Source organism: Fulmarus glacialis, unplaced genomic scaffold, assembly GCF_000690835.1.
Source record: "Fulmarus glacialis isolate BGI_N327 unplaced genomic scaffold, ASM69083v1 scaffold21667, whole genome shotgun sequence".
Classification (NCBI taxonomy): domain Eukaryota; kingdom Metazoa; phylum Chordata; class Aves; order Procellariiformes; family Procellariidae; genus Fulmarus; species Fulmarus glacialis.
Window position 1 is genome coordinate 1 of NW_009225370.1, and position 13657 is coordinate 13657.

General features: G+C 37.4%; 1 protein-coding gene across 1 annotated transcript; it reads right to left on the reverse strand.

The window, feature by feature from the left end:
* Nucleotides 1-1942: 1942 nt before the first annotated feature.
* On the reverse strand, nt 1943-13251 carry LOC104080169 (protoheme IX farnesyltransferase, mitochondrial-like; the record flags this gene model as incomplete). The annotated part of the gene is made up of 3 exons (XM_009582467.1): nt 1943-2067; nt 11154-11478; nt 13127-13251. Coding segments are annotated over 3 exons (575 nt in total), but the record flags the coding sequence as incomplete, so codon positions are not given.
* Between the last annotated feature and the right edge of the window lie 406 nt (nt 13252-13657).

The window sequence follows — 13657 nt, forward strand, 5'->3', positions numbered from 1 at the left end:
TTCTTTTGCTTTGTAACCAACTCTGCTTCATTTTCCTTAATAAGAGTAGTTGCCTTGAAGGTCTGTCTACATAGGCAAGTGGCTCATCATGAGCGAGTGTGCAAACTTAAAGCCTTCAGCTGAGAGTGTGAAAGACAGTTTTACACTTTGTAAGGCTGGAGTAAGCTTCTCTATTTAAGGGTTATTGCACTCCTAACTTTCCTTTCCCATCCCAGCAAACCTCAAAAGCGTCAAATTCCAAATAATGGCACAGGATTCCTGGTACTCCCAAGTATCTCAAGATTTTAAAATGCAAGATTTAAATGAGTGACTTCCAAGAGTGTAAAAAGTGGCTATTTTTGAGACAAAATACAACACTGAGCAATACATGGAAGCTGAAGACAAAGAAAACCAGTTGTTTGTGTGTAAATATCATCTCTATCAAAATCTCAAGAAAGACAAGTTGCACAAGAGTCTCTCAACAAGAAATAATTAATTCTCCTGTTAGTCCAGTAGTATCCACATCAAAAGTGAAAGTAAATAGGACAGTAAATATTTCAAAGGATTGATAAGTCACAAAATGAATTTTTAATATTAAAAAAACTGTTGTAAAGGAAAAAAGGGGGGAGAAAAGTGTACCTCTAAAATTGTATCAAAACCAAGAAAGCTTCACCTTAGTTATGACAGCTTTTCTACCCAGACTTTATGTGGAAAATATGTACATGATAACCAAATGTATATGTCAGAAAATAGTGTGTGTGTCTTAAAACTATTTTTGAAGGCTACCTAAGTGTTTTCAAGTTAGGTAGGCTACCTTAATATTTCCAAGCAACTAAAAATCATGCTGCATCCTTCCTATTTTGCAGAGAAAACAGACAGGAAGTCAGCTGCCTACCCCAATTTTAAGCTCAGTGAAAACAAACAGTAAAACCTGTTTTACGGTTACTTCAGTGTAAGCAAGATGTCTACTTATAGGTGCAATCTCAAAAAGCACATCGGGTGCCTACAACTGAGGTGTTACGAGGTATAAAAATCAAGGAGCCCGACTCAATCAAGGTGACTCCAGGATGTATAGCATGGGAAACCTCCATGCCCTGGTCCGTTAGCAGGGTCCCAGGACTCAGCCCCCCCCCATCTCCCAAGTGATTGCTGAAACCATAAAGTGCTCTCAAAGGTGGCACTGCTACTGCCACTTCTTTTTCCAGGCCGTATTTACAACTGAAAGCGACCGCGACTACTATGCTTTGTAAGTCAGTTCAACACCACAAGTGGTGTTACCTGTTCAATAGTTAGGCTCTCCTTTGGGACTTAGGAAGAGCCTAACAGCAACTTTGCTTCACAGCTGGATTGCAAGAGAGCTGAGAGATCAGCATCAAGCTCCACGGGCACATTCACGCATGCAAGAAGGCTCAAGTTCAAGCACCTGGAACATCTCTGGCATAGAACAGCTACCACATGACAGAGACTTACAGTATGTTTTATAGATGCATGGGATTCCCTGATTCCAGCCTGAACAGAAGCACACAAACCCCACCGAAGTCCCTCTACAGAAGTTTAGAAAAGTGCTCTGAGCTATTCTTTAGTCAGATCCGACAAGGTCATACAATAATGCAACCGAGGAACCAGGCTCATAAGGCTGGAGCCCCGATGGCTATTCTTATACTCCAATTACACAGTTCTTCCTTTGTCATTTGCAGTGACCCAGGCTTGGTATTATCAAGATAAACATTATTATTGGGAGGCTTAAAACCTCATCATTTCCATTCTGAATAAACACACTGTGCCTAGCAACGATACTTTAATTTGCAGAGATATATTGCTTTCACGGTGTCAGTTTTAGTGGCTCGGAGCTTGCGCGGCAGCTGAAGGCGCAGCACTCCCAGCCATCCATTTACACCCCTTGGCAGTATTTCAGAAGCCAGGACGACACTGGTTTGCGGTACAGATGAAGAGGTGGACTGACCTGATTGATGGAGTTGGCAGCACAGGATGCCAGTCCAGTTCCGAGGGAGGCGAGCAGGAAACAGGTCAGGTCAAAAGGGACCGGGGCCATGGCAAAGCCAGCAGACGCGGTGCTTACAACCAGAGCTGCAACACAAGCGAGAGCACAGTTCAAGGCACCAACAAGAAACTGTCTCCTGTCTACATACCTCTAGACTTAAGGTTTTTAAACCCTGTAAGAACCCTTGTGCAGATTAACTTTTTACTACTCTTATGGACCAAAGTAAACTCCAGGAACTGCGTACAATTAATACTAATACTCTACACAAAGAAGTCAAAGATGAGAAGGAAAGCTGTCAGGGATGAAATGAGAAACCCAGAAGCATCTGCATATGAGTAGAAGAGGTGAGAATAAAACTCATGCCTGTATTCCCTATTTTATGGATTTGCTACAGGATCAAACTGCCTCATGCAACATGTACATGAGATACATTTGTTCCAGTAACTCCAATGCCATTGCAAAGTCTAACATGGAAGAAAAACATCCTGAACTGAGAGATATGCATTATATCAAATTATAGCAGGAACTTAAGCAGTGCAGAAAGTCAAAAAGAGACTCAGGGCACGTAGGCTACAGCTAGTGAAGCTGTATGAGGATTTGCCCACACTGTTCCCATTTGGCATGCCCACTTCAGGCAGAAGGTACAATCACACAATCACATGGACCTAGCAACATTTAAAGGCCTCAAAATCTGAGTGGATTAGTAAAAATCCATTTCAGTTTTGTCATCCAAAATTATAACTTTAGTACAGTACTGCAAATAACATCCTTAAAATGAAAGTTACCCAAGTTTCAGTCCTAATATTGTAATTACCCAAATAATAGGTCTTACGAACCTCACTTTCGGCAAGAAATAATACGACATGAAAAATTTCTTATACTATAAAAGTCAGCACATTTACTGAATATCTTGCTCATGACCTTGAACCTTACAATCTAAAATTAATAGCTATTAAACAGAAAGTATTTAAATAATATTTTGCATGTAATTACATGTTCCAGACCTCAGCTAGCTCAAATCAAAGAATCAAAATGTTCATATCTTCCTGATTGCTACAAAGTGCCCTGTTTGTCTGAAGGTAAGTGACACATAAATAACTTTTGCTGACTGAAAATACCTGGATTATCTACTAAGCAGCGTTACTTGAGATGAAAAACTGAATGTCAAGGCAGAGACCTGCCAGCAAGGATGCACATGCAAAGCGCTAATTTTAAGAACTGTGCCTGCATAAGAACCTTAGGATTTAATCCTAACAAGAAAACTTGCTGCTCATCAAAACTTTCCTCTAAGTATTAAAATCTACTGGCAGCTGAATATTATTATAATGATGTACATAACATTATTATAAACGTTAATTATTTAGCGCTGTTAGGGATCCACAGGGTGCTGTGCAGATGGCTGTCGCCCAGGCTGGCTGCGAGTGCGCTGGGTCAGGGTCCCCTGCCTTTGATTCCCTGCGACAGCATCACCGAGGGCAGCGCCAGGCTCTCGCTGCCCTTCGGCTACTTCTAACGTACAGCGAATCTGCGATGGAGCCTTACCCCTCTGAGAAGCTGTGAAATAACCACAGATTCTGTAACCCCACCAGACGGACTAACGGACATGCAGGTACTGATCACTTCTGAAAGACTGGACCCCATTTATTATATAAATACAACAGCATCTTGGTTTCAAAACTCATGGATCCTTCTTAGCAGAGTGCACAAGAAAATACGAAATGGATTGGTTTACAACTGATAGAGTTCAAAAATACACTGAAAAGATGATGGTGAAACAGTGGCGTTTGCAATTCTAAGAGTGATTGCATCCTTTTTTTGCATAATAAATCACACATTAGCTTCTAGACAAAAATTTAATTAAAACTTATCTTAGAGAGCACTTTACACCAATTTATTATGGGAAAACACCAACTCATTTACTGAAGAAGAAAGGTGAAGCAGATTGGCAAACAGTCAGTGTAACATTACCACTACACTGACCTCAAAGAAACTCTAATACTGTACAGCTACAGCACTAATTAAAGTCCCCATTGATTTCTCCAGATTAATTTCAGCCAGTCATTTCAGTCTGACTTATCAGGATCTCATTAAAAAAAGGTTGTGGCACATCCCCTCACTTATCCCACTGAAACAGGTATTCTCAGTTGTTTGGGCAGTGCTCTGAACACAAGGCATTCCCTGCTTGTCTCATTGCCCAGCAATTCAAATGCAACGCGTTAAGAGTAAATAAGAAAATGTTCCCTTCGGATTGGGAAGTTTATTTTCTTTTACTGTGGAAGCAATAATTTACTCTTCTACTTTCCTCATGGAGGAAAAGTATATTTAATTGAGATCACATCAAGGGAATGAGGTAATTGATTCTGTTTGGTTTTTAATCCCTGTTAGTTTAGTGCTTTAGGGGCCAAATTAACTTCACTTTATTGCATAATAGATGGAATTGATCCTTTCAAGATTTGTTGATGAGAGTTGGCATTATATATGCTCTTCAAAAAGAAGCCAGGATTTAAACTTATGATCTCAGCCTAAACCTAATTTTCCGTCTTTTAAACATCTTTAAGCTTTAACAAAAATTAACAAGGGACATTTGTCTCCAATTTCAACGTAAATGAAAAAGAAAATGCTAATGGATTGGTGACAAAAAGGGTGAATTAAGATGTTTCTAACATAAAAACATATTCAAAAAGCCTACAGTGTACCGTATTCTTTACATTCCTCTTCAGCTTCATTGTAACGTGATCTGCCTTTATAAGTCCCTGTATTTGTATGTACAGCATGTGAATCACTATGCCATATTTTGTTTACCTCCTATTAAAAAGTAGCCAAGCCAAAATAAAAGCATAGAAAGCCAAAGCAAACCAATTCAGTTTTAGATTTCCTTTCTACTCCTGTACTGATGATATATCACTACATATGGAAGGACAAAAGCAAATGCATTTCTACTTTAATTTAAGAAACAATTTCACTGGTTTACTACAAATGTTTAAATACTTCTTAAAGGAAACCAGCATTCCAAAACCTGATGGAATTTTCCTTCCAGACTTTTCACGCTTTGGTTTCTGGAAAGCTAAATGTAGCATCAGTATTAGTGCTATACATCTGACCAATGTTTCCTTTATAAACTTAGATTTGTTTGGGTGTAGGCTTACCTAAGTTTTGTTGCAGATTATAACCTGCACACTAAAGAAGGCCAAACTCCTGAAGCAAATTTAAATTTGGGACAATAATTTGAAACGAATCTTTGCATCATATCATATAAAATTCAAGTGCAATACTACGAACAGAGCAGATAATCTCTTTTTACCATCGAACAATTTTAAAATGCTTCGCAAAAAATAGACTGTAATAATAGTTTATTTTTATTTCATTAGTTTTCCTTGTAGCATGGAAAACAAACTGCCAGAAAGCTACCACTAATAAGCTTTGCTTCTTTGATAGGATAATAGTTACCGTTTTAATAATCACAAAATGAGAACTACTTTGACAGGCGTATGAAATATATTTAGAACTGAGAATAAATGTAGACTACTAATAATCTAAACAATATATACCGATAAATCTTTGTCAAAGTTTCTGGCTATATTAAAGCTACCATTTAAAGAATAAATGCCATAATAAATGCCATTATTCCAGAATAAAGTGGAAATGTACCAGAACTCCACTAAAGCAAATGGATTTTTTTTACTAGAGCGCTGTTACCAGATTTTTAGCCTACGAACACAACACAGGCACCTCATTTAGTCATTGTTGCTCCATTACGTAGCGGTTTGGTAACACTCGAGTCATTATGTAAAGCTGGATATCCATCATCTTCGTTTTACAAATACGCAACAGACACAGATGAAGCAGGATGTTCATGATCACATCGTAAGTCAGTAGCAAACATCTCAGGCGTCTGATTTCCAGTTCAACTCTTTTGTGCTAAAGGATCGCTAACGCACAGGCACAAATTCATATGTAAGCAATACATCCAATAAATTCCAGCTGTTTTCTAGTAAACAAGATAGGATTATTTTCTTAAAAGGGTATATATGAAAAAATGCTCTATTTTAGTCTCCAAAACTGAAAATGCTCATAAATTATCGTATTTGTCCACTTTGGCAATCTTAAACGTAGGTCAGTAAGTCCATGATGTAGAAACCATGCACAATTTTCTAGCTGGTAGTCTTTACTCCTAGGTTTTTGTCTAACATTGTCTAGCAACAACACAGAGTAATTCAGACTGGAAGAGATCTCAGGTGATCATCAAGTCCGACCTCCTGCTCAAAGCAGGGTCAACACTGAATTCGGGCCAGGTCCATTAGGGCTTTGTCTTCACCAAGGATGGAAATTTCACATCATCTCTGGGCAACCTGCACCAAAGTTTGACTGTCCTCACAGCAAAACTTTTTTTTCCTTACGTCAACCAGAGCCTCCTGTTTCAATTTATGAAACATCTTTCCTCTGTGCCAAGATTCACATATTTTAAAAAAGATTTGAAAACTAAAGCATAGATGCTTCCAAATCCATCTTTAAAAGAATTTTGGCACCTGATTGGAGAATGTCCACATCCTCCTGCCTGTGGAAGGAGCTACTAATGATCAGATGGCATCAAAATGATATGTAAATCTTTACCTTAAAAACAAACATCAAACAAATTTATGGGTTTCCTCAGAGAATTGATTATATCAGTCTTGTGATTCTGTCCATAACATGCACATTACACTTTGATGAGGAAAAAGCACAACAGGTTTGATTCTGACCATTCCACAGTAAACCCTGGAATGATTCTAATAATGACTAATTACTCCAGATTTACAGAGATGGAAACACCTCAGGCTAGACTATTTTAGCTCTAAGGTACAGACCACAACAAAACCACAGGAAAATTTCTGTCAACTCTTCCTACATAACGTTAATAAGATACCGGGTTGAACTCTGAGAGCTAGATATAACCAAACAACATCTCACATCCTCAATGAGAGAAACACAGCAAAACATAAGCTTACTTTGAGAAAGTTCTTAGTGTTTGGAGAAATAGTAACATGCTTAAAGTGAAGCAAAGGAGGGTTTCTGTTAGAGACGCTTTTCAGCAGTAAGGGAAGGGCAGTAACACACCGCTGCAGACTGCCCAGGGAAGCTGTATATTCCCTGGTTGGTTTTAGGAATGGACAAAGCAACACCAGGAATGATATACCTAAAGGTGATCCTGACTTGAGGGAAAATAGATTAGCTTAGAAGTGTCCCTTTGAGGTCCCCGTGATTCTGCATGGATACTGCACACGCTGAACCAAAGCAAGATACCAAGTGCAGAAGCTGCTCTGGTGAGATCTGAAACAAAGTCTTCAGTAATCAGAACAGAAAAGCAATGTTCATCATGCTTCAATGGATTGACTATTAAAATGTACTTTGAAGAAAATACTACCAAAACTCTAAAACACCTTTTAAGAGTTGGAAGGTAAAAGTGCCTTGCAATAAGATGCTGTAAAAGAATACAAAGACTTTGGGGGAGAGACTGTGACTTTGCATATGATCTCTGGGTAAACAACAACCAGTTAATACACAACTGTGAATGAAAAAAGAATCTTTAGACAAATTAATATGTTTTTGAACACAAATAAAAATGTTAACTGTAGTATATTAAAACACAGGATAAAGGGAAGGTAGATAAATGTTTGAAACATATTGCGTCCAGTGTGACTTTCTAAAGGAGATCCGTGTTACAGCAGCCTGGAGTTAGGACTCAATCTTCCAGGCACAGCAGAGCTAGAGATATACTAAAGACACAGCCCCTTCCTCAATGAGCTTGCAAGTTAGATTAAAAATTCTACAGCTGTTTAGAAATTAGCAGTTAAGTTTACATCTGACCCATGTTGACACATCCACTTCTCAGACAGGTGCTACATAAGGTGCTATACATCTAGCTGGTTGTCCTCACCGAAAGACCAATGTGCAAGACATCCTTTACTACAGGAGCAACAATGAGAAAATGTTCACAAACCATAGAGAAATATCTAACGAGAATACTAAGCAGTTTTCATATCGTGCCTTCATCACACCTCCCCCAAATTAAAAACTGAAGTTTACTTTTCCTGTGTTTTTGCATATAGCTCATCTTAGTTTTCATCTGCGATCACTAGGGAAAACATAACTTAAATGTAAACCTGAAGTTAAATTTAAGAAGGTGAGACAACCTGAAATTCTTAATGTGTTTGCATTATAAATTATTAGAATTTACTCCTACTACCATAACTTCACACCTCTCTTTCCTATTTTAAGTTACACATAAACTTTAGGATAAAGTTGAAAACAATGACATTTATAATTTTGAAAACTTAATCAGACAGATGCATTAGCTTTCCAAGTGCCTGGATGGTAAGATACAGCTGTTCAGACAGCAGCCAACAGAGAACACCACAGAGAAGGGAAAGGATGGAAATTGAACCCAAAAAGGTAGATTATGCGACAAGTAATTAAAAGTTCTCTAATTGTTTTCTATGGCAAAAGAATATAAACAAAAATCTTTTCCTGTTGTTAAGGCAGAGCTTCTAATGGCAGAGTCATAAGAGCTGCAGTTTACATGAAGCAGGAGGGTATGGTAATAGCTAAACTCATTTCCTTTCAAAGGTGAATTATAGTTCAGAATACAAACAAACATTCTCTATACTTCAGCAGCGGGAAAAGAAGAGGACATAAGGAAGTCCCATTTTAGCATAATGCAGAGTTTGTTTTTTTGTTATTTCATACTCTAAAAAGTATAAATAAAGAGTCTGCCAAAAAAACCACACAGGATATGAGATCTATCAGAACTTCATGGGTGAAAGGAATTGAGTTGTGTGTCATTTGTAACTTAAAAACTGACCTCAAAGAATTTATTTTTCTTTTTAAAAAAAAAAAAAAAATCAAAGAACTACACCACCATATTCATATTCTTTACGGAATATATAATTTGTCTAAATGATTACACAAGTTGGAAAAAAGCTAATTATATTTCCTTGCTCCGCACACTAGACCCAATGTTTTTCCTGCTCCCGTCTCCTACAGTATCCTATCACCAATAAAGACCAACAACAGAATTCCCCTCCTACAAACTTCTCTTCATCCAACTTACTCTTTTACACTTCCACTTCCAATAAAATCTCCCCACCCCAGATATATCTTCCCTACCAAATACATAAAGATCACAATGAGAAGAAAGATTAAGGTTTTTTCTATATCTCTATGCCTTCTCAACAGGTACAAAATTTACTACGCTTACCTTGAATCAGAACAGCACATCTCAAAACGAAGACTCATACAAAACAACAGACAAGCGTGAAGCAAATGAAGTTCTGTAACCTTTGCCTTCTACAGGAAGGAACACCTTATTTTAAAATCAGAGTGGTACTTTCTTGCCTGTCAATATTGCCTTTTGCATTTAAAAAAGAGTCTACTAGAAGCTGTGGAAATTTTGGCAGCAACAGCGAGCCCTCACAACAAAAGTATCACATCAAGTTATTTTCTCCAGAAAAAGACACACTTCCGTCTTGCTGCAGTTCTTGAAACTCCCATTTTGAGGAGCACCAGTAATACTCTGATGTGGTACTAACACTGAGCTTACCCCTAAGGAATATCAGCAACAACAGTTCATCCTCTCCGTCTTTTAAGGCAGTCACTTAATCATTGCATTTTAACTTTTAATTTCTGGATCTATTGAGATTTTTTAATTCAATTCTAGCTTTCAAGTTCACATAAAAAAGCCACTTAAATAAAATCACCTCATTGAAAATATGCCAGAAGAGCTAATTGTTCATACAGCACTTATCAGTTATCCATGGTGAGCCCAACAGAAACAAAGTGTTACTAAAACTGAACAGCGTGGGGGAGAAAAAGGCAAGACCTGTATTATACAAAAAGAAAGAAGAGGCAATAGTTCAGGTTGCATGTGCCACAAAACTGTTGCAAATCTGAAGTGCAATAATCCTGATAACTGCTAAATGTGCCAGTAAGAGTTTATATACCTCAATTTGAAATTACCAAGGCTAATACGTAAAAGTGACAGGGTAAAGTACCAAAAGACATACTTTTCATCCCTCAAGTCTACTAACCCAACTCTTTACCATCACAAAACCTTGAGGTTTTTTAAAAATAACGAGGAAGAACATTTGGACATACAGACAAGATCAGTTTTGCCAACTCCAAAACATGAGATGTCTCATCAACACTGAGAACTGTAAGGCTTTTTATTAGAGAAAAATTTAAATGACCATTGTACACTGTATGTGGTCAGTACAATTTTTCCATGGAGAAACAAACAATGAAAACGTATATATTGCAAGACAAAAAGTTTCAAAAAGTAAACTGAATTCAGGATTTTTATTATAACAAATTGTTACGGCAAAGAACAATAGTTTTATTATCAAGAATTTATTTCACCCACTGGAGAGAGCACTGCAGTAGGGACTTAGGAAATTGTATTTCTGTTCTTGGCCCTGATACAAACAAGATGTAAGGCTTTGCTCAGATCATTAGAGTTTCCTTAGACATAAAAGTATATATAGCACTACCTATTGGCAAAGTAGTAATTTATAGTTGTTAAGTATTACTATTAGGACAAGGGAAAATGTAGTTAGGCTACAAGGCAGTTGCGTAACAAACTTTGAAGTTTGTATCTTCAAACTGGTTTGAACATACGACACTATCATTGACTAGAAAAGTAAATTATACCTTATTTTAGAAAATTTAATTGGTCACACTCAAACATTTTCCATTATAAGACATGAAATTATTCAGATTATCTTTTGTTGGTACTTTCAATACTAATTTCACAATAAGCAGTACTAAAGTGAAAGGTAAGTAAATAAGACAGAACACTGGTAAACTTAACCAAGACAACTTTAAATACCTAATACAATGCTTGTAAATTCACTTCCTAACCCAGTTCCACCATATTTTTTGTACTAACGCTTGCTTATGATTCACAAAAGCTAGCTGACAATACGATGCAAGCTCCTCTTTTTAAACAAATTTAATGGAAAAACTATTAAATGCTTCCATAAAACTATTTTTCCCTGCAAACATTTGATGGAATTGACCCAGGTACTTTGTGTCAGTAAAGTGGGAATTATCACACAAAAACCTACACAGTAGCAGTAACACGCTAAAGAAGTCTGATATCAAACAGGATGCACAGAAGTGAAAAAATTACCAGTAGTACCTGTAAGCTTAATTTTGGACAAGCGTGCCAAAATTCCTGGCAAATCATCCAGCCGTAGCTTCATTTCTCTCCATTGTCTGTCTTCTTTGGATTCTGCTCTTACTGGTGTGACTGAGTCTTCAGTTTCTGCAGCTGACTTCACTTCTCTCAACTCATTTCTGCTTGATGTCTCAGACAAAGGTTGATGAACAGGTGAAATTGGTCTAATCTTGTGAATGACCTTTTTTTCTTGATCCAATTGCTGAAGGTCGCGAAAAGGAGATGCAATTGAATCAGACTTAGGTTTGGCTCGTTGGCTGAGGTCTTTGTTGTATTGCGTTACATACTAAATATAATGAGAAATGTTAAGATGAATAGTTAAGAAGATACTTCTGTCCATTTCAGGTTATTAACATCAATATTATTGCCCTATTATTCTTATTGTTAGGAGAATTACTTCCTATCATGACACAACGAGTTAGGCTGAGTTTCAAACACTTACTTCATATGCAAAAAAGTTTCTGAAGTTGGACAAGATATTACAAAAGCAGCTTTTCAACTCATAACTGCATCAATAACGTTCACTTAAGCTTCTGGATAAAACTACTTCCTCCCCCATAGTTTCAACAGCACACTCTATTCATATTCAAAACCACCAGACAATATTGTTTGATTTACAAGCGATCAATTCAGCTTTAAACAAAGAGGTACACACATGCTCATAACAACTCCAGTCTCCAAATATAAGCACTAAACTTTTTGCATCTTTAAGATATGGAAAAAAAACAGAAAAATGCCAGAAAATACAATCTACCTCCTATGATATAAAATCATCTCCCACACTAGGCTATTACTATTTATGCCAAACTTTATGCTAATTAACTAGACAACAATTTCAACAGGAGTTCAAATGAACATATATTGAACAGAAAGTTAGGAGACAGTTGTTTCCTCTCTTTTAGAACTCTTACAGAATAAAACACAGAATAAGAAAAAGAGCATTTAGCTTCTCCTATCGTTCTATTTTCTTTCCCAAAATATTCAATATATTTCAAGCACAAGAGAGGCATAAAAAGACTGAGCTTTCAACTAATCATGGTTTAAAGTACACATTAATAATTATAATGAGGAAGAGGGATATGAAATTCTGAATGGGTGATGTGAATACAGATCAAATCAACAGCAAAAAAAAGAATTTGAGAAGTGCTGGTGATCCCCAGAAGCGTGGAAGAGACCCCCATCTCTTGCTTCAAACAGGACTGAAGCTCAAAAAATACCAACAGATGTACACACTCCTTGGGGTCAAAGCAGTCATTAGCTCTAAGACTTAGTCTTATCCATGTTTCACAGATATATCTCCAAAGTACAACAAACAGGACACAACTCGGGGAAGAGCAAAATATGCCTTTTACTACCATCCTCTAACACGCAATACAACTGTTCAAAGAAGAAGATACAGTTTCAAGGGTTTGAATGATAATTACAGCTTTTTTAATACCTCAAACTAACAGCACACTACAGAATGAGTTAATGAGCTCAGGAGTTTTGATTCAAATTAACTGATTAACTCTTCAGTCAGAACACATTACCTCCACAAGTGAGTTCAATCTACCACTTGTATGACTGCTAACCAAAATTTGATTTTCTTATTAGCAATTTTATAAATAATAACTTTAGAAATCATTTCATCTCATGTTTCTCAACAGGAGATGAGCGCCCCGCTTCAAAGGCACAGAAAGCCCCTTGTCAAGTAGAGGACACCCTGCAGCACAGGGCATTGTCCTTGCTACAGCAGGTTTCCTCCAACCTCAAGTGTTTTAGATGTCAAGTGCTTAACCCTGGTGCAGTGCAGAACAGGAGACGCTTGGAATTGCCTGAGCTTGGCTGATAAGAAAAATACTTTTTGTATCAACTAATCTCCATTTTGACTCTTCACATGGGACAAAACGAATTAAAGAATGAGAAACACGGAATAAATACACTCCCTGACTTACCATTCGTTTGAGAAAGTTAAAGTACTGAAATGTAATCAATCTGTCATTGGCCACACGGCATAGATGCACAAACTGGCATGGTATCTGCCGTATTCCAGTGTTCTTCACATGCCAGACAAACAATCCTACTTAAAGAAAAAAAAAAAAAAAAAAATAAGAACATTAGATTCCAGCTCTGTCACTGAGTTTGCTTCTAATTCAGACTACAGTGTCTATTGTCAGCTGTGAGACAAGACACCCCAACAAATGGGAACCAGGGCTGCCTGGGTGGGGAGAAACATGTTTGCAGGCTCCAGGTGAAAGAACTGAAAGCGTAGCCTTGCCCTAATGGTTTTGGGATTTTCTTCCAAATCTCTTAGCTCCCCAGAAACGCATTTTTAGTTTACTGTTCCATTACTATCTCTATACACTATCGACAAAATTATCTTGGCAAAATGACACAAGCAGCGCTGAAAGGAAGCAGCTGACACAGGGCAGCACCAAAGTCAAAAGTGTCAAGAGGACACCCCTGCGTGACAAGACACCTATATC